The sequence below is a fragment of the Hypomesus transpacificus genome, chromosome 1 (assembly GCF_021917145.1).
Source record: "Hypomesus transpacificus isolate Combined female chromosome 1, fHypTra1, whole genome shotgun sequence".
Taxonomy (NCBI): Eukaryota; Metazoa; Chordata; class Actinopteri; order Osmeriformes; family Osmeridae; genus Hypomesus; species Hypomesus transpacificus.
In genome coordinates this window covers 4,997,943-5,020,960 of record NC_061060.1, presented here as the reverse complement: position 1 = coordinate 5,020,960, position 23,018 = coordinate 4,997,943, and the positions used below count along the sequence as shown (strand labels likewise).

General features: G+C 42.9%; 2 protein-coding genes across 2 annotated transcripts; one reads left to right on the top strand and one right to left on the bottom strand.

The window, feature by feature from the left end:
• Positions 1-1,479: 1,479 nt before the first annotated feature.
• lygl1 (lysozyme g-like 1) lies at positions 1,480-3,288 on the bottom strand. Its single transcript, XM_047031616.1, has 5 exons — positions 3,055-3,288; positions 2,816-2,899; positions 2,521-2,717; positions 2,029-2,167; positions 1,480-1,813 (listed from the first exon to the last, which is right to left on the bottom strand). Exons 1-5 carry the CDS (start codon positions 3,056-3,058, stop codon positions 1,680-1,682), a joined length of 558 nt encoding a protein of 185 aa, XP_046887572.1. The 5' UTR covers positions 3,059-3,288; the 3' UTR covers positions 1,480-1,679.
• Positions 3,289-3,622: 334 nt separating this feature from the next.
• Positions 3,623-9,204, top strand: ids (iduronate 2-sulfatase). Its single transcript, XM_047031569.1, has 10 exons — positions 3,623-3,902; positions 3,975-4,111; positions 4,230-4,407; positions 4,677-4,765; positions 5,420-5,620; positions 5,793-5,963; positions 6,079-6,205; positions 7,122-7,292; positions 7,520-7,743; positions 8,195-9,204. Exons 1-10 carry the CDS (start codon positions 3,830-3,832, stop codon positions 8,519-8,521), a joined length of 1,698 nt encoding a protein of 565 aa, XP_046887525.1. The 5' UTR covers positions 3,623-3,829; the 3' UTR covers positions 8,522-9,204.
• Positions 9,205-23,018: the final 13,814 nt, after the last annotated feature.

Sequence of the window (23,018 nt, the reverse complement as noted above, 5' to 3'; positions counted from 1 at the left end):
CCCATATCATCTGAGTGGTCGCTAAACTCCCCTCTGTGTTTTCACAGTTCAAACAATCCAATTCCAGTACCTGCGTTTATGTTCCTGGTTAAACACATTTAGAGTTGAGTTGACCCCTGTGATCACCCCATCTCCTCTCTCTGCAGACTTCTCTTTCCTCCCTTCCACACCGACACAAGAGCCTTGCTGAGTTTTAAAGCTTGATAAAGGAACCGTCTGCCCATTTTACCGACAGGGAACTCATTTGCTGCACAGTTTGTGTGCGTATATGGCAAGCGAGCAACCAATTAAACTGGAAGGTTTGATTGCATGGTGATAATCTAATAAGAGTGGGGGGCAGGGGGCTAATTTAACAGTGTTTTGGTCTTGTGTGTGTTCCTTGTTCCCAGGTGGCCCATTGACAGGCTCCGAGTGGCTGACCCCAGTTCTATGTTGACCCCAACAGTCAGCTGGGACTCATTTACAAAAGAAGGGCAACTGTAAACACACCAGCTACATGTCACATCCCTGTCCAGCTGATCAACCCTAGAACCAAGTTGAGCAGAAGCTAAATGATGATCCCCCCACATACTTTTGAGTACCTGGGACTCAGCCTTCAACTAAATGACTGGTGTTGTTGGATCTAACACAGATGAACTAGATTCAGTATTTACCTGGCTGTCATTGAGTTGATAAGTATTAAAGTTAACTGCGAAGGGACCCTCTTGCTCTGACAAAAATGTAATCAGGCTACCATATGGGACAACATAATTGATGTTGTACACTATTATTTTGCATACTTAATATTGTAAACTTAAACAGAATGATAATGACAGGTCAACGGCATAATTCATGAGGTTGATCAAGTAACACGATCACGGATCAATTCAGCGAAAGCGCAACAATTAACCCAATCAACCAGAACCGTCGTCGAAAAACTACGTAAAACACATTCGCCTGTTGAGCGAAATTAAGGTCGTAATAGAACCCTAAATAAACTCCAAATATACTTAGTTTACATACCTGCGAACTGGGTTAATATTTCAAATTTTATGTTCGTTCATCCATCGACGTGCCAAGACATCAGTGAATTGGGGTAATTTGGTGTGCCTCACTGAAGTTTCTCTGCAGGAAAGGACCGCCCCTAGACCTGAAACAAAGTCGCCTAATTGCTCCGCAGAGAACTAACTGAACTACCCCTTATCCAACAACATCGCTTTCAAGCGATGTTCATCCCAACACACAACATTGCGACAAAAATGGATCAATATGTTTCATTTATAAAGCAGATAATATGGCGCATGGTATTAGTGGTTGCTGCCGTTTCAGTTTACATTTTCTAAGAAACGTACGCTAAATAGGCAACTTCGAGTAAGCTACATCAAAAATTGTATTATGATTTACAAGACAATAACACATTTTAAAGAGACTGAATATATGTTTAAGGGTGGCACATTGTGGCACACTTTTACATTGCTAAAGGAAAACAGCGCACTCCAGTGGCCATTGATAAACAAAGCATGATCTTTTATTGTGGGAAAAACCTTTCAAACGAGTCATGATCATCACAACATTAGCCTACATCACATGCCAGTAGAGAGAATAAATGAGACTGAATATATATTTTTTTGCAGTACAGTCAACATATCTAGCAATTATTCTCCTATTCTCATTATCAAGGACTGAAGCTTGGGGAAACTTTAGAAGCCCTGAGTTTTGAACCACTGTGACCGAGCCACCACGTCATTGGAATAGTCATCCCCGGTGGTGCCCACATCCATACGCTCATAGGTTTGGACATTTTTGTCCCCTGCATTGTAGGCTGATATTCCCCCTGAAAAAGAAAATAGATTATGTAGTTAGAAATCAAAGAAATATGTATTTCTTCAAAACAGAAAGACTTAAGGCTTCTGTAAAAAACCTACACTGAGCATGCATGCATTTATGACACACAGTGGCCATTCTTATTTAGTTCTGGATCTACAGCCTGTCATATCACTTTCTAGTGACATTGCAGAACAAGAAAAGGGGAAATAATACTCAAAGTACCTTTGAGCTGGTGTTCCTTTGGCCATTTAGGGAACTTCTTCTGGATTTTGTTGATAAAATCAACAAGAATCCCTGTTGCCTGGTTCACATGCTCCTTGCTGTCCCACTCGCCAACTAGCTTATGGAAACGCTTGTCGACCTGTGGAAACGAGGTTTACCACACATTTATAGTACTATATACAGCATAGTTGGAGAATGATACATAAATGTGTCTCCTATGGAGGGAAAGTAGCATGAAAGGCTAGATTAGTCTGTTTCTTTTTACTGTGTGCTTGAGTCAATTCTATAATTTCTCATGTATTACTAATAACAACAATAATTATAGTTATTATGAATCTATTCTACCATCTACCTTCTATTAGCCTTTCAGACAAACAAAGTGTATTCAGCCTTCTCATATATGTATTGTGTTTGTAATTACTCTATTTTACAATACGGGAACAGTTATTTTCTTGCAGAGCCTATGTGCAGATGCAAGTCCTTAGTACGTACTTGCATAAGACCAAAGCCGTTGCCATGGTCTCCCCAGCCGTTGTCCAGAGCAGCACCGGCTCGGGACTCCCTGGACATGATTCCTGCTATGATGGCCGGATCCAGGCTTTTTGAAAGGCCCACCGTTTGCACCATGCTCTTGTACTGGTTCATTCTCTTCATATCAATTTCCGCCATCTTGTGGGATGCCTCCACCCCTGAGAGGCATTTTGGACATTTTTGATACTTCTATTTTCATAGCAGGAATTGAAGTGCATACAGCTTTGTTGAGATTAAGCAACACACACACACACACCTTTGACAGACAGCTTGTCTTGTTTGGCCGTTTTCTCTGAAGCACCACTGGTTTCCACTTTCATGATGTCGCCAAAAAGACTCGCTAAAATAGGAACAAAAGAGTTCACACGTTTCCTGTATTTATTTTGAACTTGAACAGGCTTTCAACATATACAATGCTGTATGGCAAAATATGATAAATATCTTCACATATTAAATATACAGATTCCTGTGCCCTAACAGCAGAAAATAACTCACCCATGTTACTTTGTCTTTGGGGGTTTTCTTGATATGCAGGTCTCTCAAAACCTGTGCCAGTCTAAATCAGACACTGTTGCAACAGGCAGAGGAGGGCTTGGCCAGAGGCTGCTCAACAGAGTGAACAGACACCCCAGGACAGTGCAGCACAGCAGAGCACAATACATTTATTGTAACTGCTGTTCGACTGTTTTCTCATCTATAAACTACTTTGACTTGAATTCGTCTCTCAAAGCAGGTGTATAGGGAAAACAAAGGACAGATAAACCAGACGCAATATTTTGAAAGAATTTTTCGCTTTCGCTTAACAATTTATTTCTCAACCGGTTTGTGATGAAAGAGGAATACGTGCTTTTGAGTGTGTGAAGCAAGCGTACTGTGTATAGGCCTACTCTTTCTACCATATTTCTATACAGCCTATTTTGTATTCAGGTGTCTTTGCCGTCATATAAAATCGTCTACTGTTTCGCTTAGAGTTTTTCAATACAAAATAAACAAAACATAATAGCTTCTCTGATCTTTAATCTTGTGGGGCGGTGCGTCGCATTTCATGGTTTTCCAAAAGCCAATCAAATTACAACAAGGGGGAGGAGCTTCTCTTGTCAGGAAGTTATTGCATTAAATTAGAAGAAGAGACGTTGCCTTGTTTTTGACAGACGCCGACCGTGGAAAAGGGATTAGTAATATTGCTGCCAAATCATGCATTATTGTATTACATAATGCACAAGATACATAGCGTTCCATCATTCTAATTTGGAACATCTGGTGCCCAGCAATGTTACTATTTTTCCATACCTGGCTTTGCGCTTTAAGTTTTCTTATCTGTGCACCTGCGTTTGATGCTAAAGGTAAGATTACTGGCCATGAGACAAAACTGTTAGATGAAGTTGAACAAACATAACTATGTTTTTCTCATCTAGACAAACTCAATGTTTTATTTATTATGGCGGACGATATGAGGCCAACTTTGGGGTGTTACGGAGACCCAATTGTGAAGTCGCCAAATATTGATCAACTTGCTTCCAAAAGCAAAGTTTTTCTCCAAGCATACGCACAGGTAAGTTGACAGACTGTAAGTTAATCAAAATATGTCGCTAACTGTTCCTGTCCGGATATCGGTGGGGAACCTCCGTGTTAGCCTCCTGTGTGTACTCGACCTTCCATTCAATTTACAGCAAGCAGTGTGTGGACCAAGTCGGACGTCAATGTTGACCAGTCGCAGACCAGACACAACGAGATTGTATGACTTTAATTCTTATTGGAGAGTCCACGCGGGAAACTACACAACTCTGCCTCAGTACTTCAAATCACGGGGATACACCACCATGTCGGTTGGCAAGGTTTTTCACCCTGGTAAGATGGCTGGCCAATATGTAACTTAGTATCATACTTTATTAACATGATTCACATTTCCTATAATTATTATGATGTTTTGTTTTTACAGCTCCTTGTTGTCTCATGTGTTAAATGAACCACTTAATTGGGGTTGCATTGCTTTAAACAACATTCCCCCCCCCCAATATAGCCACCAAGAATTTCAGTGAAGCTTAAGCCATTCTGGAATTTCAGTTTGACCTTGTAATTACTATAGCACTATGTGGTCTGTGTGTTTTGTTCTGAAGGAATAGTCTCCAACCACACAGATGATTACCCCTACAGCTGGTCTGTACCCCCCTATCATCCCGCCTCTTTCGCCTACGAAAAGGAGAAGGTCAGTGTCTGTTGTTGTGGTGTCCAGTTCTTGTTTTCCTGGCCCTCCTGTCAGCTCTCGGACACCTTGACCCACCCTCTCATTGATTCCCTTTTCCTAGTTTAACCTGACTCACTCCATTCTCTAGTCCCTTCCTGTTTCATGGATACATCCTCATTCCCTTCTCACAATATTTATTTATATTTATATTTTTATTCCCCTTAGTATTAGCTAGACCCCCCTTAGTATTAGCTAGACTTTGCTCCTTTTGTATAGTTAGTACACATATTTAAGTTTCAATATTCCTATATGTTTAATGTATGCACCTCCCTGCCAAAGTAAATTCCTTGTTTGTGCAAACATTCATGGCGAATAAAATACTTCTGATTCTGATAAAAAATAAAAAAAAATACTTCTGACAACGTCCACCTAGTCAGTATTCCTAGTCCTAATAAGATGTTATCGTAGTGTCATGACTGTGCTCTGTATTGACCTAAATAGTTTGTCATAAAGGTAAGGGGCACTCATCAAAAAGATGTTGTCGTATCAAAAACAAGCACAAGCCCTTCACTTGTGATGCAATGCGGACTGAGTGTGTTAGTCCGAGTGTTAACCTTTGAGCCAGGTGTGTCTGAGGTACAGCTGTGGCTTAAGCCTCCTGCCTCCCTGTTGCAGATGTGCAGGGGCAGGGATGGCAAGCTGCACGAGAACCTGCTGTGCGCTGTGAACGTGAGCCAGATGCCCCTGGCCACCCTGCCAGACCTGGAGAGCACGAAGGAAGCCACCAGGCTGCTGGGGGCTGCCGCCCGGGCCGGCGACGCCTTCTTCCTGGCAGTGGGCTTCCACAAACCCCACATCCCCTTCAGGATACCTCAGGTAGGCAGGGGACTGTCCAGAACACACACCTCCCCCCGATGAAAGCACATGAACCCAGCCGCTCTTTTTATAAGGAAGCAGACGCGTGTGATCAGTGTGACGGGTGAGTGTGACCGCTTATGAGACACGACTTGACACGGGTTTGTGTGTCTGTGTCCATCGTACCCTTCAGGAGTACCTAAGCCTGTATCCCCTGGAGAAGATGAGCCTGGCCCCAGACCCAGACGTGCCGCCGGGCCTCCCCAGCGTGGCCTATAACCCCTGGATGGACCTGAGGAGGAGAGAGGATGTCCGGGGCCTTAACACCAGCTTCCCCTACGGACCCATCCCCCAAGACTTCCAGGTTCAACAGGGACACTCACTCCCGTTTTCTCCGACTGACGTGGATTTTTAGAAGTGCTTCGATGGATACGGGTTGAATTGAACTGGTGTAACTGTTGGTTTTGTGTGTGTTGAAGCTGAAGATTCGGCAGCATTACTTTGCAGCCGTGTCATATATCGACACCCAGGTGGGCCGCCTGCTGAGCGCCCTCGATGAGCTGGGTTTGGCTGATCAGACCCTGGTGGTCTTCAGCTCCGACCACGGTCAGTATACAGCCCACATGCGACAGCTTCAATATCTACATTTTTGGTCTAATTTTGGAGTATTAACATCTATATTTTGTTCACATTCTAACATTCATCTATTCATGTTCTAGAATTCTTTAGCCATTATATATCCACAATCTAGCTTTAATATTTCCATTATATTCACAACCCAGAGGTTTAATAGGTACATGTTATAATTATTGTGATATTATGGTCAGTCTTTAACAAGCTACAGTATGAGCCATGTAGTGAAGCCAGCTTCACTATGTAAATTAATTTTTCGAAATTAATTATACATTCAATTATTTGATGTCTTTGTTCTGTACCTATGCATTTTACCTCAATCACAGTACACCATGCCATCTCCACTAAATTGTCTATTGGGTTATACTTGTTTAGTTTTAGATAGGAACGTAAAGTGAGGTCCTATCAGTCTGTAGTGATTAAACAGACCCTTGATTTTTGTCCCAAGGGAAGGGATGGATAAATCTAATGTCAGCCTCACACGACTTTTTGTCATTTTGCATGCATTTCTCATTTAGGCCACTTGATGGCAGTGTGATTTCATTATAAATCTCCCTTTGCAGTTTTGATTTGACTGAGTCTTCACTTGAAGGACTCATAACCTAATCAAATATTGGTTTACTTGACCACAACCGATTGATTATTTTTTCAGCTTGGTTTACATTTGTTATATGGATTGGCTCATTTTAATGGTTACTGTAAAGAATCACATAATAAACATGTGGTGCAAAAGGAAAATAATAGAATATTTTTGGTCGCATGAACATTATATAAAGTAAACAGTAATTTAAATCAGATTTATAGTAAATTTCACGCAAAATCATTAGCAGCGGCAGTTAAACAATTTAGTTTCCGTCACACTGCAAAAATGTTTGTGTTTTTTCCTCAGGCTGGTCTCTTGGTGAACACGGGGAGTGGGCCAAGTACAGCAACTTTGAAGTAGCCACACGCGTTCCTCTGATGTTCTACGTACCCGACTTGACGACAGAGTTTGGTTGGACAGAAGCAGGAAAGAACTTCCCCTTCATAGACGTCTTCAACCAATCGGAGGTCTTCAAAGGTACCTAATGTCCAATTCAGAAAAAAAAAACTTATAAACTATAAAACAGTGATTGGATGGCTTCCTGGTCATACAGGTCAGTGTTAAGAATCTCTGAATGGGTCTACCGACTAAATCTCATCCCAAATGAGTGTGAATGGATATATCAACCCTCTGGATTGTGACGATGATCATCAGCTTCATGACACAGTTTCTGTCATGTTCTGTCCTTCCCTTCCTGGTGCTAGCGGGGAGTGTGGTGAGGAATGTGGTGGAGCTGGTGGATGTGTTCCCCACGGTGTCCTACCTGGCTGGGCTGCGAGCACCTCACCCCTGCCCTGACGTCTCCTTCAAGGTCCAGCTGTGCACCGAGGGGAGCAACCTGGCTTACAACTTTGGCCGGCGAGAAAGAGGGAGGGACTCAGAAGCCATCGCCTTCAGCCAGTACCCCCGCCCCTCCAACACGCCCCAGGTACGATACCTAATGCAGTCTACAAGTCATAGTTTACCTAGACAGAAACAAGATACTTGGTTTCCCTGAGTTTAAACCTTAGGCTAGACTAAACAAATACAATTGAAGATGCTTCAGAGTCCTACTCCAGGCTTAACTTGTGTTCAGAAGTCTGGGCCTAGCACAACTAGCAAACTCAACTAACACATACTTTACATGAAATTACACTCCATTGGAACTTTCCAAACTGCAGCCTGATATTCTACCTTCCAAAAAGAACTCCTTGATCTGATCAAAGTAGATCAGGGAACAGCTGGCTAGAGAACCACATGTTCACACCTATCTGATCATGTTAGATATCATTAGATACATTTAAGGAGCGGTAGGGAAATCATAATTTCTCAAGAATTCAAAAGGTAACATGTCTCACCTCCAAGAACCCTGTTCGATTTGAGTACTTGCTGTTTTCCAGGTGAACTCCGACCTTCCAGACCTGAAAGACATCCGGGTCATGGGCTACTCCATGCGCTCCTGGGATTATCACTACACCCTATGGGTGACCTTTGACCCCGCCTCCTTCCAGGCCAACATGTCTGACATACACGCCGGCGAGCTATACATGCTGGAGGACGACCCCTTTGAAGACAACAACCTGTACAACGCCACGCATCACGCCACGCTGCTGAGGAAGATGAGCTACTTCCATCCTCATCCTCATCAGCCTGACTGGCGTTCAAATCTTCGACAGCAGCTCCTCTACATCACCGCAGAGATGAAAGCCGGCATGACATCACTGTAGCCCGCAAACTAAAGACTACAACGACAGGAGTGCCCAACAGAATCCCAATGAGATCGACTGAGAATCTGCTCAACAAGGGTCGTTCGAGAAGGGTGCTGTGTGAGGAGGATGGAGCCACTACTGAACAGCCTCCTACAGTCATGCTGATGCCAGTTCGATCCTCCTAGTTTACCACCAGTGGGAGGGATTCTAAACGCAGTCCCAGTGTGTGTGTGAGAGAGATAGGAAAGGGAACATGTAGAGCATACAAACACTTTCTGAATGTGTTCAGACTCATTAAGGGAATTCAACTTGGTCTGTGTAACAGCATTTACTCAAAACACATTGCTCTTTTTTTTTGCAAGGAAGAGCTGTAGTTTCAACTGTACACATGGAGTGTGTGTGTGTGTGTGTAGCAATGTTTTTGTTTCAAGGGAGGTCCTTGGCCTCAGGTTGAGCTTCACTGAAGCTTTGTAACATTTGTTCAATAATGCACATGCGTTTCTGCCAGATTTGATGCAGAAATAGTATCGAATGTACTGTAAAACAAAAAAAGGAAACGATATGCATAGTGGAGTATAGAATAAGACAAATAATAGTCAAAGGATAGGACTAGTCATGGTTGACATATTGATTATCTCTGTAAAAACATATCTTTTGTAAATGTAGTTTTGGATGTGTCTGTTCAAATAAATATATTGGGTTGCAGCACAAAGTTTAATGTGTCCCTCATTCCACACACACACTCAGACATGTGCACACACACGCGCACACACACACACACAGCTTTTCATAACTGAAGTAGTGGCTCTCTGGTAGTCATGGTGTAAGTGGACTATGAAGATGATCAGCTTAAGTTTCAATTGTCCTTCGTTAGGACAGGTTTTCTTTCCATCTCTCAGATGCATGCTCTTTCTCACTTTTGCTCACACAGACTTTGTGGAATGTAGCCTATTTTCAGGCAGCAGCAGTGGATGGCGAGGTAGATCCTTGGGGAGCTCTGATGTATTCAGGGCCGATAGACAGGCTCTGCTGCCAGCTGGGCCGGAAAATTCCACTACCTTTTTTTGTGTTTTTTTGTGTGTTTTCTTTCGAAAGCAAGGTCAGGACAGTGGGAGATGGATCCACCAACTGATTGAAGCTGATATTTTAATTGCTTTTGCCAAAGCAGGATTGCGTCTGTGCTTTCAAACTTTACATTAGCAGTTTTGGAATTCCCAGTCCTGGACGTTTGAAAAATCAGCTTGGAAAAAGTTATCTCGTTAGTCAAATTGTATCCAGACAGGAAGCGTAGTCATAATATGACAAGTGTTCGGGAGGGAATGCACTGGAAAATCTAAACTGAGATAACGTTTGATGGCTGTTACAAAATCACATTAATTAAATGAATGCTAACTTTTTTCAATTACAGTAAACAAATACGTGCATTCATACAGTGGCATCTACTATCCCAGCAACTATCTAAACTACAAGATCCTCATCCTTCCACCTTGGCTTGATTGGAAAGGACACGTGTCTTTCTCTTTACCTGCTGGCCCTTTCAGATAAAACCTTGTTTCAAGCAAATATTGGTTCCTTCGCGCATTACCAATGTAATTACCCTTAAGTAGACAAACATTAACTGAACGACAATGTGACCTAAACATGATGGACGACGTGTGTTCAGCATGTAAAACCAAAATTTGATTAAGGATCGGGGATCAATGCGCGTGGTCAGGGATCACTGCTTTAGATGATTCATATTGATCTAGTAACTGCAGAGTGGTATGAGATGCGTGTGGGTGTCGAGTATGTGTGGGTGTGAGTATGTGGATCCTGAGACATTTGGTTATTCTATCAGCCTGGAGTTAGATCAACACAGTGGGAGGTTTTTATAGAAGTGCTCCAGTTTGTTCATGGAAAATCAAGGTGCAGATGTCTGTGATATAGAGAAGCTGAGGTATGGGGTTGGTTAAGGGCATGCATTCATTGAGCAGATGCTTTTATCCAAATCAATATACAGTATAGGGATGGATTTAAACCTGCAATCCCTTGATCTGCAGTCAAGTGTTCTCACCACTGAGCTCTACCCTCCCCTTGGCATGGTGCCATGTGGGTGGTGGGGAGGAGATGGGGCTAGGCTGTGTGGAACTGGGGACCTGTATGGTAACACCACCACTGGGGGCAGGTTATGGGCTGTGTGCGGGATGGGGGGGGGGGGGGCGTCAGGTAATGGCTTGGAGAGCTGAGATGGCGGGGAGGCATGCACACAGCGGGTATGTGACAGGGAGGCATCCGCTCTGCCCGGGATCTGATGGCCGTCCATCTGGCCCAGTGAGGGAGAGGTGCCAGCACAGGGACCGGGCCCCCTCCAGCCCTATATTACCCTGGATTCTTCCCATGTCACTGCCTATTGCCCCTGACCACCACTCTTAACTTTCATCCATCCATCCATCCCTCATCCCTTCTCCCTCCCTCGTTCCTCTATCGCTACTCCCTCCCACACCCACACGCCGACTGTCCCCACGGAGGCCTGCTATCATGTTAACAGTCTGTCATACTTACAGTCCGTCAGTGTAGCCCAGGCTGATGGTGTCAGTGTTAGAAGGGCACTCGCAGTCAGAGATGTGGTCCACCTTGGCAGGAAGCGTGTTATCACACAGCTGGGTCAAACACAATGTTGACTTACCGTCACAAAAACATCCCAGTGTGGGGGGAGGCCGGTGGCTTTCTCTCCCACCCTCTCCTCTTCTTCTCTCTCCTCAACACCCCTTTCGCCGATCCTTTCCCCTCATCCCACTCCAGCTCCGCTTCCATACTATCCTCTTTAGTCCACTCCTTCCACCTCTCTTTCTTTTTCAAACTGTCCGCTCCATCCATCTCTTGCGCTTCAACCCTCCTCTCTCTCCACCTGTTTCCCTTCCCATCTTCCCCAGTCCTCCTCCTGCACCGACAGTATCCTTCCCTCCTCTTTTCTCCGCTCCGTCCCCATCTCTTTTTCTCCACCAATTCCTTATCCCTCTCCTTTCTTCTCCCCCTCCTCCTCGAAGCCTGGTCGTGGGGGTCTGTGTCTTTCACACAGCCATCTGCTGTGACGGCCTGTCATCTTCTACAACACACAGCCATCTGTCTACGGCGTACCACCATGTCGGGGCGGCCCAGGCAGGAGGCTTGGGGCGACGGAGCCACACACAGTCCTACTAATGACCTCTGGGAATTAGAGTTTAAAGCGAGGACGCCACCTCCTTGGCCGTGTGTGAAAACACAGGCGGTTAATGATAATAGTGATAGGAAGCAGTGGAACGAGGGGGAGATGAGTCTCCAGGGAGTATTGTTAGATTCCTTAAAGCACTCTGCCACATTAGCTGAGATGAAACAGCCATATATCAGACCGCTTTAGAGCACAAAGACGCCGAAAAGTCCTAAACATCCAATTAAAAAGGGTTTTGCAGTAGTGAAACGCGGAGAATTACTGCACAGCTTCACACACGCACACACGCAGACACATGCGCAGCCCTGATGTAATTGGTGGAAACGCGTCATTTATTTTGCAGCAAAGCAGAGCACTTATCATCAAGGGACGACCATCCAATATATTATTGAACAGAGACAAGGCTACAAAAATATTATTTATACAATGCACAATTATTATTGAGGAAAATAACACTCTAATGGGGATAGTAGAATGTTTATATCAATTTGCAGGCTGTGATAAATGTCATAGCCTCAAGCAAAGAGAGTCAAGACTGATAGAAGCTCATTAATTGGCTAGCTCATTAGCATTCTGGCAGGCATAAATATGTCTTTTCTAATCTGTGGAATAAAAACGTTTCATTCCGCAATGTAACATCTAAACTCTGAATCAGAGGTAAACGGTCTGGGATGGCGATATACAGTGTTACAAGCGAACAGCCAAGTCATAATCACATTATGCCAGATAAGAGGTGCACTGTGTTCTTTCCCTGTTAGGTATATTAGATAACACTTGTCGGGAGGGGAGAAAGATTATCTCCATTCAGCAGATATGGGGGGAAAGAAAAGGTTACTGTGACTGATTAGTGATGGTTAAGGCGATGTCTTCCATGACTGGCAGGAAAACAACAAAACCTTGCCATAATCCATAAAAGATGACGGTAATTGAGCAGTTGTTTATAAAAACACATCACAAAGGACTTTTTTTCTGACTTGAATACATACAAATGGCAAAGAAATACCTCAAACAGGCCAGGAACACTGCTGATCTAGACAGGAGTTTGTTTCCAGAAAGACAATCAGACTGTTTACTTTTACCATCCATTTACCATCCGTTGGCGCCAAAAGGCTAGAAAAACTACAGAGCCGTCCACAAGTGCAGCATGTCGTCCACACGGATGACAATTGTACTGGACTAAACTGTGGGAAGGAATTCTAATAATTTGACCTTGACTAATTACTGGTTGGTAGAACAATTGGCTTGGCCTTTGTTTAAGTCTTCATTCAACCACTTCCACCTTCAGGGATAACTTGCTCCAGCTGTGCCAGGACCAAGACTCACCACCTTGCTTGTTATACACTATGGGCGTGGTATGTCTACTCATTTTGCCACGCAAAATGTCATATTTAACAGAAGCTATGGCCAGCTAGCGTCATACTTTCACCAAAACCACTTTTAAGATGTAAAGAAAGCCGAGGTCTGAACTCACAACAAGACGATTTACAACCTGATTATGTCCTCCGCTCTCTCGTCACTGTCCCGGTCTCGCATAGGCCTAACGCAAGCTATCATCACAACACCTAGCAATAAAAATGCAAATGACCCCCCGAAAGAACAATCCATTCCAAACTGCTGTGAAGTAGCTTGGATGTCGGGGCTGAGAGACTGACGGGTCAAACCTCTTCACCGGGTCCAGTTGATATATTAAAATATATATATAGACCTAGTAAATATTGGCAGCGTATTTTCCTCCCTATACCTTTCAATAGGTTAGACAGCGACTGTAGCCTACTACACTACAGGTCGGTACATCTGAACCTTCTCTTGAACAAATTTAAACTGAAATTTAAACCAATCCAATTTGAGCCAATGCAGGATTTTCTTGGAACCAACCAGTCTATCAAAGGTCGGTCTCTGACAAGTGTTGAGAGGATCTCTGCTTTTGGTCCATATTTAATTCGCACATCAAATAGGGGAAATTATACTAATTACCGCTCACTCGATCCGCGTAGTTTGAAATGTTAAGACAGTTTTGGTTTCTTCATCTTTATCCTTTCATGTCTTCTTCATCAAAGCTTGTCTTAACAGCCTACTGGAGTTTAAAAAGTGACAGTTTAAGGTTATGATTCATGGACACTGGGCAGTTGTTTTCATAATATAAATAAAGCAGAAGTATGAGTTTTCTTAACAAATCCCATTTTAGTTTGGTGTCCAACTCGGTTGAGGAATAGCTCAAAGGAAAGGGTGTTTGATATTCAGATCAAAATGACATTTGAATATTCTTGTAATGGCCCCACACTTTAATATTTATCAAACTCCTGCAGTTTTTGTAGTAAGTGCTCTTGCCTCATGCAGGCATGTGTATATGTTGTCATGATGTGAGAGGAGTGATTGTGTTGACATTTAGGGTTAGTGGAGTACATTTTTTAGGGAAACCTCTGACGGGAATCTCACGTTGAAATGTGATCTCTGGGCTAGAACATGGTATTATGATCACTGTTACTGAGATTCATCCCACTAATTCAACTCGATCAAAGTGATCTGGAAAGTAATGAATAGCCAATCATCACCATTAAAGTGTATTGTGATGAACACAATAAGCAACACAAATGACCATTGTGTACACATACAATACCTGATTGTGCCTGCATGTACACATTCACCCACGCCTGTGCGCACACACACACACACACACACACACGCACACACACACACCTATCGAGCTCCCACGGTGCCTCCAGCATGTGTGTTTGACATGTTGTTGTTTGGAGAATTGCTGCAGGCTGGTGTGGCTCTCCTGTGTGTGGGGGCCGTCCATCTCCTCTTCCGGTTGGTTGGGGCTAACCTGTCAATCATACACACACACACACACACACCAGTACTATCTCTTTTCCCTGGTGTAGAAGCTAACCTGTCAATCATTTCCTCTGGCTCCTCAGCCACTTACTGTCTTCTAATTATTTGCTGTCACTTCCTCAGCAGGTGGAGAGAGAGAAAGGGAGAGAGAGAGAGACAAAAACACACAAACGCACCACAATAAACAACTCACACACATTAGTTTGACCTAATCTTAAACAGATTTGTGTCTAGTGCGTGTGTGTGTGTTTCTCCCGTGTGTGGCACAGAGAGGGAGCCAGAATGTTGGGAGCCTGCTAAATGAGCAGCATTAGGGAGAGCCCCCGGGAGCCGGGTTGTGGAGTCGAATCATCCTGCAGCACATTGCCACCCGCCATCCAAACACCACCTCAACACTGTCACCTCTGATGTCGAGCCATTCCCCTGATCCCCCTGCTGCATGTTTGCAAGTGTAGTCCCTACTAAACCACTATTGTGTATAATAGGCCTACTGTGGATCTAAAGAGTCTGGCTTCAACGCACACATACACTATATTCCACTCTATCTTGAGATGATGAATCGTTTAGAGAGTCTTGCCTTGAGGGGAGACAGAGTGCGGGTTGGGGGGGGGGGTGAAGGCAGCAGGTCAGACTGTTGGCAGTAGAACAGGAGAGAATATTGACTGTCCTTGCTACACGCATACACACACACACACAAACACTGCCTTCTCCCCAAAACTAGCTACAGAACACTGAGGAAACGAGGCGTTTCCATGGCAATGCCTCAGAAAGCTATATCTTTTTTCTTTTCTTTTTTGGAGCAGCGAGACCCTGCATGTCTGATGATGTGTGTGAGTAACACTACCAAAGCAGCAGCACTTAACAGGGAGTTGATGGGAGGGGGGAGGATATATTTGCAATTTCATTATTTCTCAATGGGATTTGAGTCTAATTAAGTGCACAGCCTCAATCAAAAACGGTCTTTATCTGGAGAGTACCTCGGAGGGGGTAAGATGATAATTATGAGTGAACAAATTACAGAAGGTTTTAGAGACTAATAATAATAATATTTCTTACAGTCTGAGGAGAGAATCAGACCTGCATTGAGATATTGCAGTCAGGTGGAACTATGACTGCCATGTGAATTTATGAACTGATACAAATGGGCTTGTATTTGGTGACACATTGTGATGTACTGTGTGTATATATAAAGAACGGCACATATAACTATCCTCTGAATGTAGAAAGATGAGCATTTGCAGGCCAAACAGTGAAAGAGGGGAGACAGGAGAGAGGACGGCGAGTCAGGAGGAGGGTCTGAAAGGTTTGCATGAGACTCATCGTGAATGGCATGGCAATGCTGTCACGACAGAGAGGAATATGTGTGTATGTGTGTGCGTGCGACAGTGACGGTGTCTGCGCTTTTCTCCCTAAGATTGATTAGCCGCATCAAGGCGGCGTGTGCGTCGCTAGAGACTGATATGGGTTTGTCTCAGTCCTCATACTTCTTCATTTGTTTCCATTACACGGGCCCACCAGGATCCCCCCCGACAACCTCCCAGCTCCATATCATCTGGGTCCCTCTGAAGAAGATTGGACGGTCTGATTAATCGTTTTTCGGAGACTTCCTCCTTGGGGGGGCGAGTCAGTTTGTCCTGCCCGTTTTTCCCTTAGGGAAGGTGGCTTACAGAGGAGATGGGTTTAAGGAAACAATCACACACACACACCCACACGCTTACAAGGAAGGATGCAGTATGCGCAATAGGGCTACTGAGACCGTCTGAATGACCTGCACAGGTCACTTTGATCAAAAAGGGAGCATTTTCCCACCTCTGATGCCTCTTTGAACAAAGAATCCATTTGAGGTTCCTCGTATATTAGCTCAAGGAAATTCAGCTTTGCTGCGAGTCTACCGGAAAAAACCTTGACCTTGGCCGTTCAACATCTCCTCGCTACACCAGTTAGCACTTGCAACTTTGCGTGTTCAACCGAAAAAAGGCAGGTGAATTCCCAGACTATGCTTTTATTGAGTACAATTAAAAACATTTGAAATTTGCGGATAATTACTATCTGTGATATCATATTCCAGAGTATTTTGGTGAAGGCCAGTCGAAACACTTAGTTTTGGGCACTGTGGCCCATGACAACCATCACATCACACAAGACGTTGAATCCAAGTTCCTCACAAACATGTGTTTCATCACGTGTCCTATCATGATAGCAAGTCAGATTGATAAAAATAAAAAAAAACAGTTTAAATGCTCTGCTTGAGCCAATTCTATACACATCCAGAAAAACTATATGTTCCACCTGTTGACTCAACAGTGTCTCTACTGTATGCTTTGTTGACAACAAATGAGAATCTGGAAGTGTTGTTGCCATGGTAATGTGTAAACATGGATGTCTGCCTTAAGGTTTCTAATGGGTGAGTTTGTCAGAGAGAACAAAGAAGCAACTTAATGCAATAGCTGGCTAGCCTAGTGTGATAATTATTGTCAGTTTACCCACAGGGAGCCAAAAAGGTGAAACACCGTAGTCTAATCACTTTTTAGCTTGGCTGTGTTCCAGAGAGGCATTTCAGAGTCTTCAACCCCCTACATCAAAAATCTCGGTTAGACTTAGTTTTCATGGCTTGCGGCTTTGTCACTGAACTCAAGTAAAAAGCCTCTTCTTTGGTGGTAATTTAAAGCCTGAATTTGATCAGGTTTTCTTTTTTCTCCAATTGACAGAAACAAATATTGACATTGGCCGAAAGCAACAGCAAAGTTGTTTTCTTTATTTATGTTTGTAGAACAAAGGCGAAATTTTTTCCCTGTTCTCAGAAAAGAGCCTAGAACATGTTTATGTTGGAGTAAGGCCCCAGTCAAACAAAGATAAAACAGTGAAGTGAAAGACGGTTTTTGATCTTTCACTTGTGTGGAAGATTTATTGAACAATAAAATAAATCAGGTATATACAGTATGTGTCTGTCAACTGTCTGTCTGCCTATGCTTGTCTTTCTTCATTCCTGACTGTTACTCTTTAGTTAGACTGCTTGCCTGTCTGCATGCCTGCGTGCATGTTTTTCCCCTGCCTGGCTCTCTGTTTCCCAGTGTCCCGGCCTGCTTGTCTGTCTCCCAGCTTCCCTGTCGGTTGGTCTGTCTGTCTGTCTGTCTGCCTCTGTGTGTCTATGTTTACACCCCCCCCCCCCCCCCCCCCCCCCCCCCCCCCAAGCCAGACCTCACTCGCTGCACCCCAGCTGTTTATCGCAACGGCCTTCATCTCTACATGGACCTATCAATCACCACAACACTGAGACTCCAGCGGAAGCAGTGTAGCAGTGTTGTGTGAGAGGGGGGTTAAAGGTCAACCTCTCCCTCAGCAGCCAGAAAGAAAGTAGAGGGCTTGTCAGGGGGTCAACTGCATCACTTCTGATTTGTGAACAGCATCTGTTCCAATATCTTTTTATCTCCAATAACTCCAGATAGCTGACCTGGTTCCACCACCTACACACGTCTGGTAAGGTCAGTACGTAATATGTTGATTCTTCAGACAGTGGCATCAGCATTCAAGAACTGAACAAACTCTAATTATGGAATCTGTGTTGCAGGGGGAGGGGGGGGGGGTAAAAATGGAGGTTGCGCCAGAGGGTTTGATTGGCTGAGACATAAATGATGTCTCCACATCTGGAATAGTTTGGCCAATAAATAACAAGCGAAGGCTCATACATCATCTGCTTCCTCCCAATCTGGTGCTCCTATCGTGCCGAGGAGGAAAAGAGAAAATAAATTCTTATTATAACCCCGGAAAGCCTGGGCAGACACTGTCACATATGGTGGCTGTGATTCCTAGTGTGTGTGTGTGTGTGTGTGTTGTGGTAAGGTTCGAGTAGAAAGCTGGTCTTCGTCAAACGGAGAGCAGGGTGATAAAAAACAGTCCACCGCCATTTCCGCGAACGGCTCGTTGTTACCACGGCAGCACTGTGATGTATGAAGACAGGCCCTGCGCCTGACAGACTGACTGCTACGCAGGGCGCATGGCAACACTTCCTGGAGACGGTTTCTGACAAGCTCAGTTTCCACAGGGCAGCCAAACACCAGGCAGGGGAATATTCTGACATTCCCACTGGGAAAACTAAATCTTGCAAGGGGACTACTAGAGGGATACTTGTTCAACATGGGTCTGCTACCAGGGATTTAAGCATTTTCACTTCAACACGGTGGCTTTGTATGGATTTTTCTTTTTATATCTAAAAAGGTTAGAAATTGTTTTCAAATCATTTTACGCAAATCTCGTCTGTGTGAGACAATGAGCGGGATCATAGGGAAACCCATTTGCTTGCAAATGAAAATGTTTCCATAAAAGAAACAGCATTTTCATCATTAAGTTGGACATAAAGACACAGAAGCTGGCACACTCTGACAAGCTTTGACATCAAGACATCGTCTTAGTCAATGGCCTTATCTCGCCTGTTAGTGTGCAGCTTGGGAGAAATAAAGCATGTTGGCAATGGAACGAGAATTCAGCTGACAACATACATTAGCATATTTACATGGATGATCTTAATAGGACAAACACTTTATCATCCAATACGAAACCTGCACGGGTAAAGAGGCTTGACAATCAGTCTGATTGCTGGGCTTGGAGAACATGCCAGTCAGATGGAGATACAGGGGAATTAAATGGAGTTGTCTCCGCTTCAGGAGCAGGTGGGCATCTAACAAGCAGCCAATTACAGCCCTGCAAAAATGTGATGTGTCGCTCTCGCCAGGAAATATATTCTTAATCAAGAATCATTCAATTAAGAAGTTGACAAAGAACCACCAGCCCCACTGCGCTATAAAATGACGTGAATGAAAAATCACATTCAAACTAATGATAAGAGTTCAAGAGAAACTGTCTATTCGAAAACGACCACTTTGGAAATATCATCAGCGAATATAAGTGGGTTCCTTAATCTTAACTGTTGAATAGTTACAATCAAAGTGTAGTCATGATTCACAGTAGTACTTAAGTTATAAAGATCTATTGTTCTAAAATGGCTCACAGGAGGGTAATTTTGGAAAAGATAGGGGGAAGCATATAATCTTTGAATATACCTCATCATTTTCAGAGTGCCGTTTTCAATCAATGCAATGTGCTGTTCCCAAAGGTTTAAGAAATCTTCAGAAAGAGAAATGTGTGAATTAATTCCAAGGTAGAATATAGATGTACTGAAGTAGCCTATTACTCCAACCAATCCCAATATGTAACCATAGACAATAAGGACCTCTTAGTCATAATGTTTTTAACAGGGCTACTTCATAACAAGGATAGTTCCAAACCACCTCCCCTAAAAATGAACAAATAAAATGTCTCTCACTCATCTTGGTCAGTCTTGGGGGCAGCATGACAACAGCAGTTGTCAAGGTTTTCTCGAGGTTGAGTCTGTCCAGCGCGGCATTTCAGCAAGTGGTCCATCGCTAGTCTTCCTTCTTCTCAAAGCTACCTGGCTGCCTATAGTTGAAATGAAATGGTGAGTCATAGTGAAAACTGGCGGGGGAGAACAGGGGAATGCACCCGGAAATTAATATTTTTGGAAATGGTCATAACTTCAAAATAAACTAAATATGTCACACCAGTGACCTCATTAAATGTTTGGCTATGAGATTTAAATATATGTATATAGGCTTATTATTATTTATTTATTTATTTATTTGGAAAATCTTCCCATGTAGGGTTGGCCTACGCGTCCCCCCGGTTAGGAAACACACTGATCTACTTCACACATATTTGTTCAGTCTTCTAAAGGTGGCGTAATTACATATAATATGTGCAATCGTTCAACCTGCCATTTAGCATGTACCGAGTCTCCTCTCAAGTTTCCTGAGGAAAATATCCCTCATTTCATTTCACAAATGGTTAGAGTCACTCCATTAATGAGATGCGTTGACTTATCAATTTGCGTGAGTAACCTGCAGACATCGAAGCCGAAGCTGTTGAAAAATTACCTTGATGGCTCGCCATGCCACACGAATCTATCTTAGAGATGATTTTATTGCATGGTTACCTTAGGCAATTAAATCTATAAATCTTAGCTGTCAGTGGCTTGGCTCTGTGCCACAGACTGTTGGGAAACAGCGACGGTAAATAAAAAGCTTCTTCCCACCTCGTTTGGGAAATTATTTAGTAGGTGGAAGAGCTGTCCCGGCGCGAATGACTTTCACTTAGAGCAGCTTGAAGATTACCAAGCACATACTGATACACAGTAGCCTATATCCACACACACATGCATACACACACACATACACACACACACACACACACACACACACTAAGCCCTTCCAATGCTAAGGGAACCTCATAAATGAATAAGGCTTGCTGGAGCATGCAAATTGTTCCTGTGATGAATAAATAAGGGACCATAGGCTCCATAAGGATGGTTGTAATGGTGTCACATAAGGAGCAGTGACCACAGGCTAACTCAGATGGAAATGTCTAATGTCTGTGATTACAAGGCTTTATTATACAATAGGGCCTTAAGTGTGTGTGTGTGTGTGTGTGTCAGATCCCCTGAATCCATCAGTTTAACAAGAGAACATCCTTAAGATCCAGGGAGGTCAATGCTCTAACAACAATGAATACATATTTTACATGTAAATAAAATTAAATACATAAAATACAATACAGTAGGTGCTTGCATACAGTCTTACCAGTACAGTAAAGTGTAGGTTACTGGAAGGGGTTGCTCATCAAATTAGTGTATTTCAGGCTACAGTGGTGCTGGCTTTGTAAAATAAAATATGCATGCAAACAAATGATGACTATAAAATTCGGATTACAATTATGAATCAGAGTTAGAAGCGTGTACTTCATACCATTTGTATTTTATTTTATACAGAGACATTAAACATTTAAAAACAACAGAACTATCCTTCGATTTTTGTTCATTACATATAACAATTTTATTATAAAATAACCATACAATAGGCAAAAATAATGAGAATAAAAAAATGGCAGAACTTGTGCAACACATTTGAAATACAAAGCTAACCAGGCAGGAAGATTCTTTGATACATACAACGTATTGTTCATGAATCTTTACAATGATACGTTCATAAATCCATAGCATGACAGTTACCCTGCTTGGTACAAAGAAATGAATCTAACTAAAAATCTACAGCATGCCCCAACTATCGTTAGACATCGTCTGTTCGCAGATCTTAGCATTTTTTTTTTTTAATTAACAACATTGTCCATTTTAAACATTTGTTGAGAGAAAATGCTGCTCATGGGGATACCCTGCTCTATCCCGATGCAATAGCAGTTAGTATCTTTCAACATTGTGTAGGAATGGGTAGGTAGCGTTGAAGCGTTTCAATAAAGCTGGAGCCTCGAGGAACTGTCTTTCGGTAAACGTATGGCTATTAGCATTGTTGTCTATCTTTGCTAATTTGAGTAATTGCTTTTGGATATTCAGTTAAACAATTCATTTTACAATGCTGAATTTCACAGTTTTTAAACATATCTGAAACTTTTCTAGAACAAACCATGATTGTACAGTCTAAAACAACATTGTAGCAGTTCTAAGGCTCAAACAATGGAGATTGATCTTTGGAAATCACTCTACAAACCTTTTTGTGTTCCACAAAATATTTGGCCAACTGAAGTACTGTTCTACCTCAGAATTATTGAATATCGCTTTCAGAAATACAGCTGTATCAAAAGCAAATCAGTTTCCTCCAAATGTTCAGAGCATTTGAAAAATGTATGGCTGTAAATTGCAGTTTGTTGTTTTACATTACTGGAAGCACAGCCATGTTTCGTAAATGCCTTTTTTCCTGTTACAACCCATATTGTACCATAGCTGACTAAAACTGTACACTTGACTCATAGTCAAATCTCATAGTCTCTCTACACAAAAGGGAAGTGGTGGACAGAATAGGGAGACAAGTCACAATGGGTGACCTAGGAAGGACTCTGACATACAGAGGTCACACAGGAAGAAGTTTGGAGGGAAAGAGTTTGTTGTCCCCTTAGCAACAGTCCCACGGCTGGCTTAAATACTCCCAACAAGCATCATTCCTCTGTCTCTTTCCTAAAACCGCTGGTCTAACGTTTGGATAAGTCACAACTTTGTAAAGGAGGCACATGCTTTCAGATTAGCCCCATGTCAAAAATGGTCACTACTGTCCTACAATATATTGTGTGTCAGACAAAAATGTATCATGTTACATCATACATAATGCATATTATAGCGTATGCCAGAAATGACCAGATGATTTGGTACATCTGGTGCAATTTTGCAGGTTTCAAGCCAGCATGATTTTTGGGCTATTTTATGACAACAGTACATTAGAGAACCGATGCAAATTGGTTTGCGCCAGTTTAAGGCACAACGATAAGATAAAGGGGTATGTCCAAAACAGTTCACATTTTCTGCGTACTGCCTGCAACTATGTAAGAGTTGTACCTACTAAAAGCACAAAGTAAAAGTAAGTGGTTAAGGATGTATCTTAAATCTGAGTGTTCCACAGAAAAAGGAAGGATGCT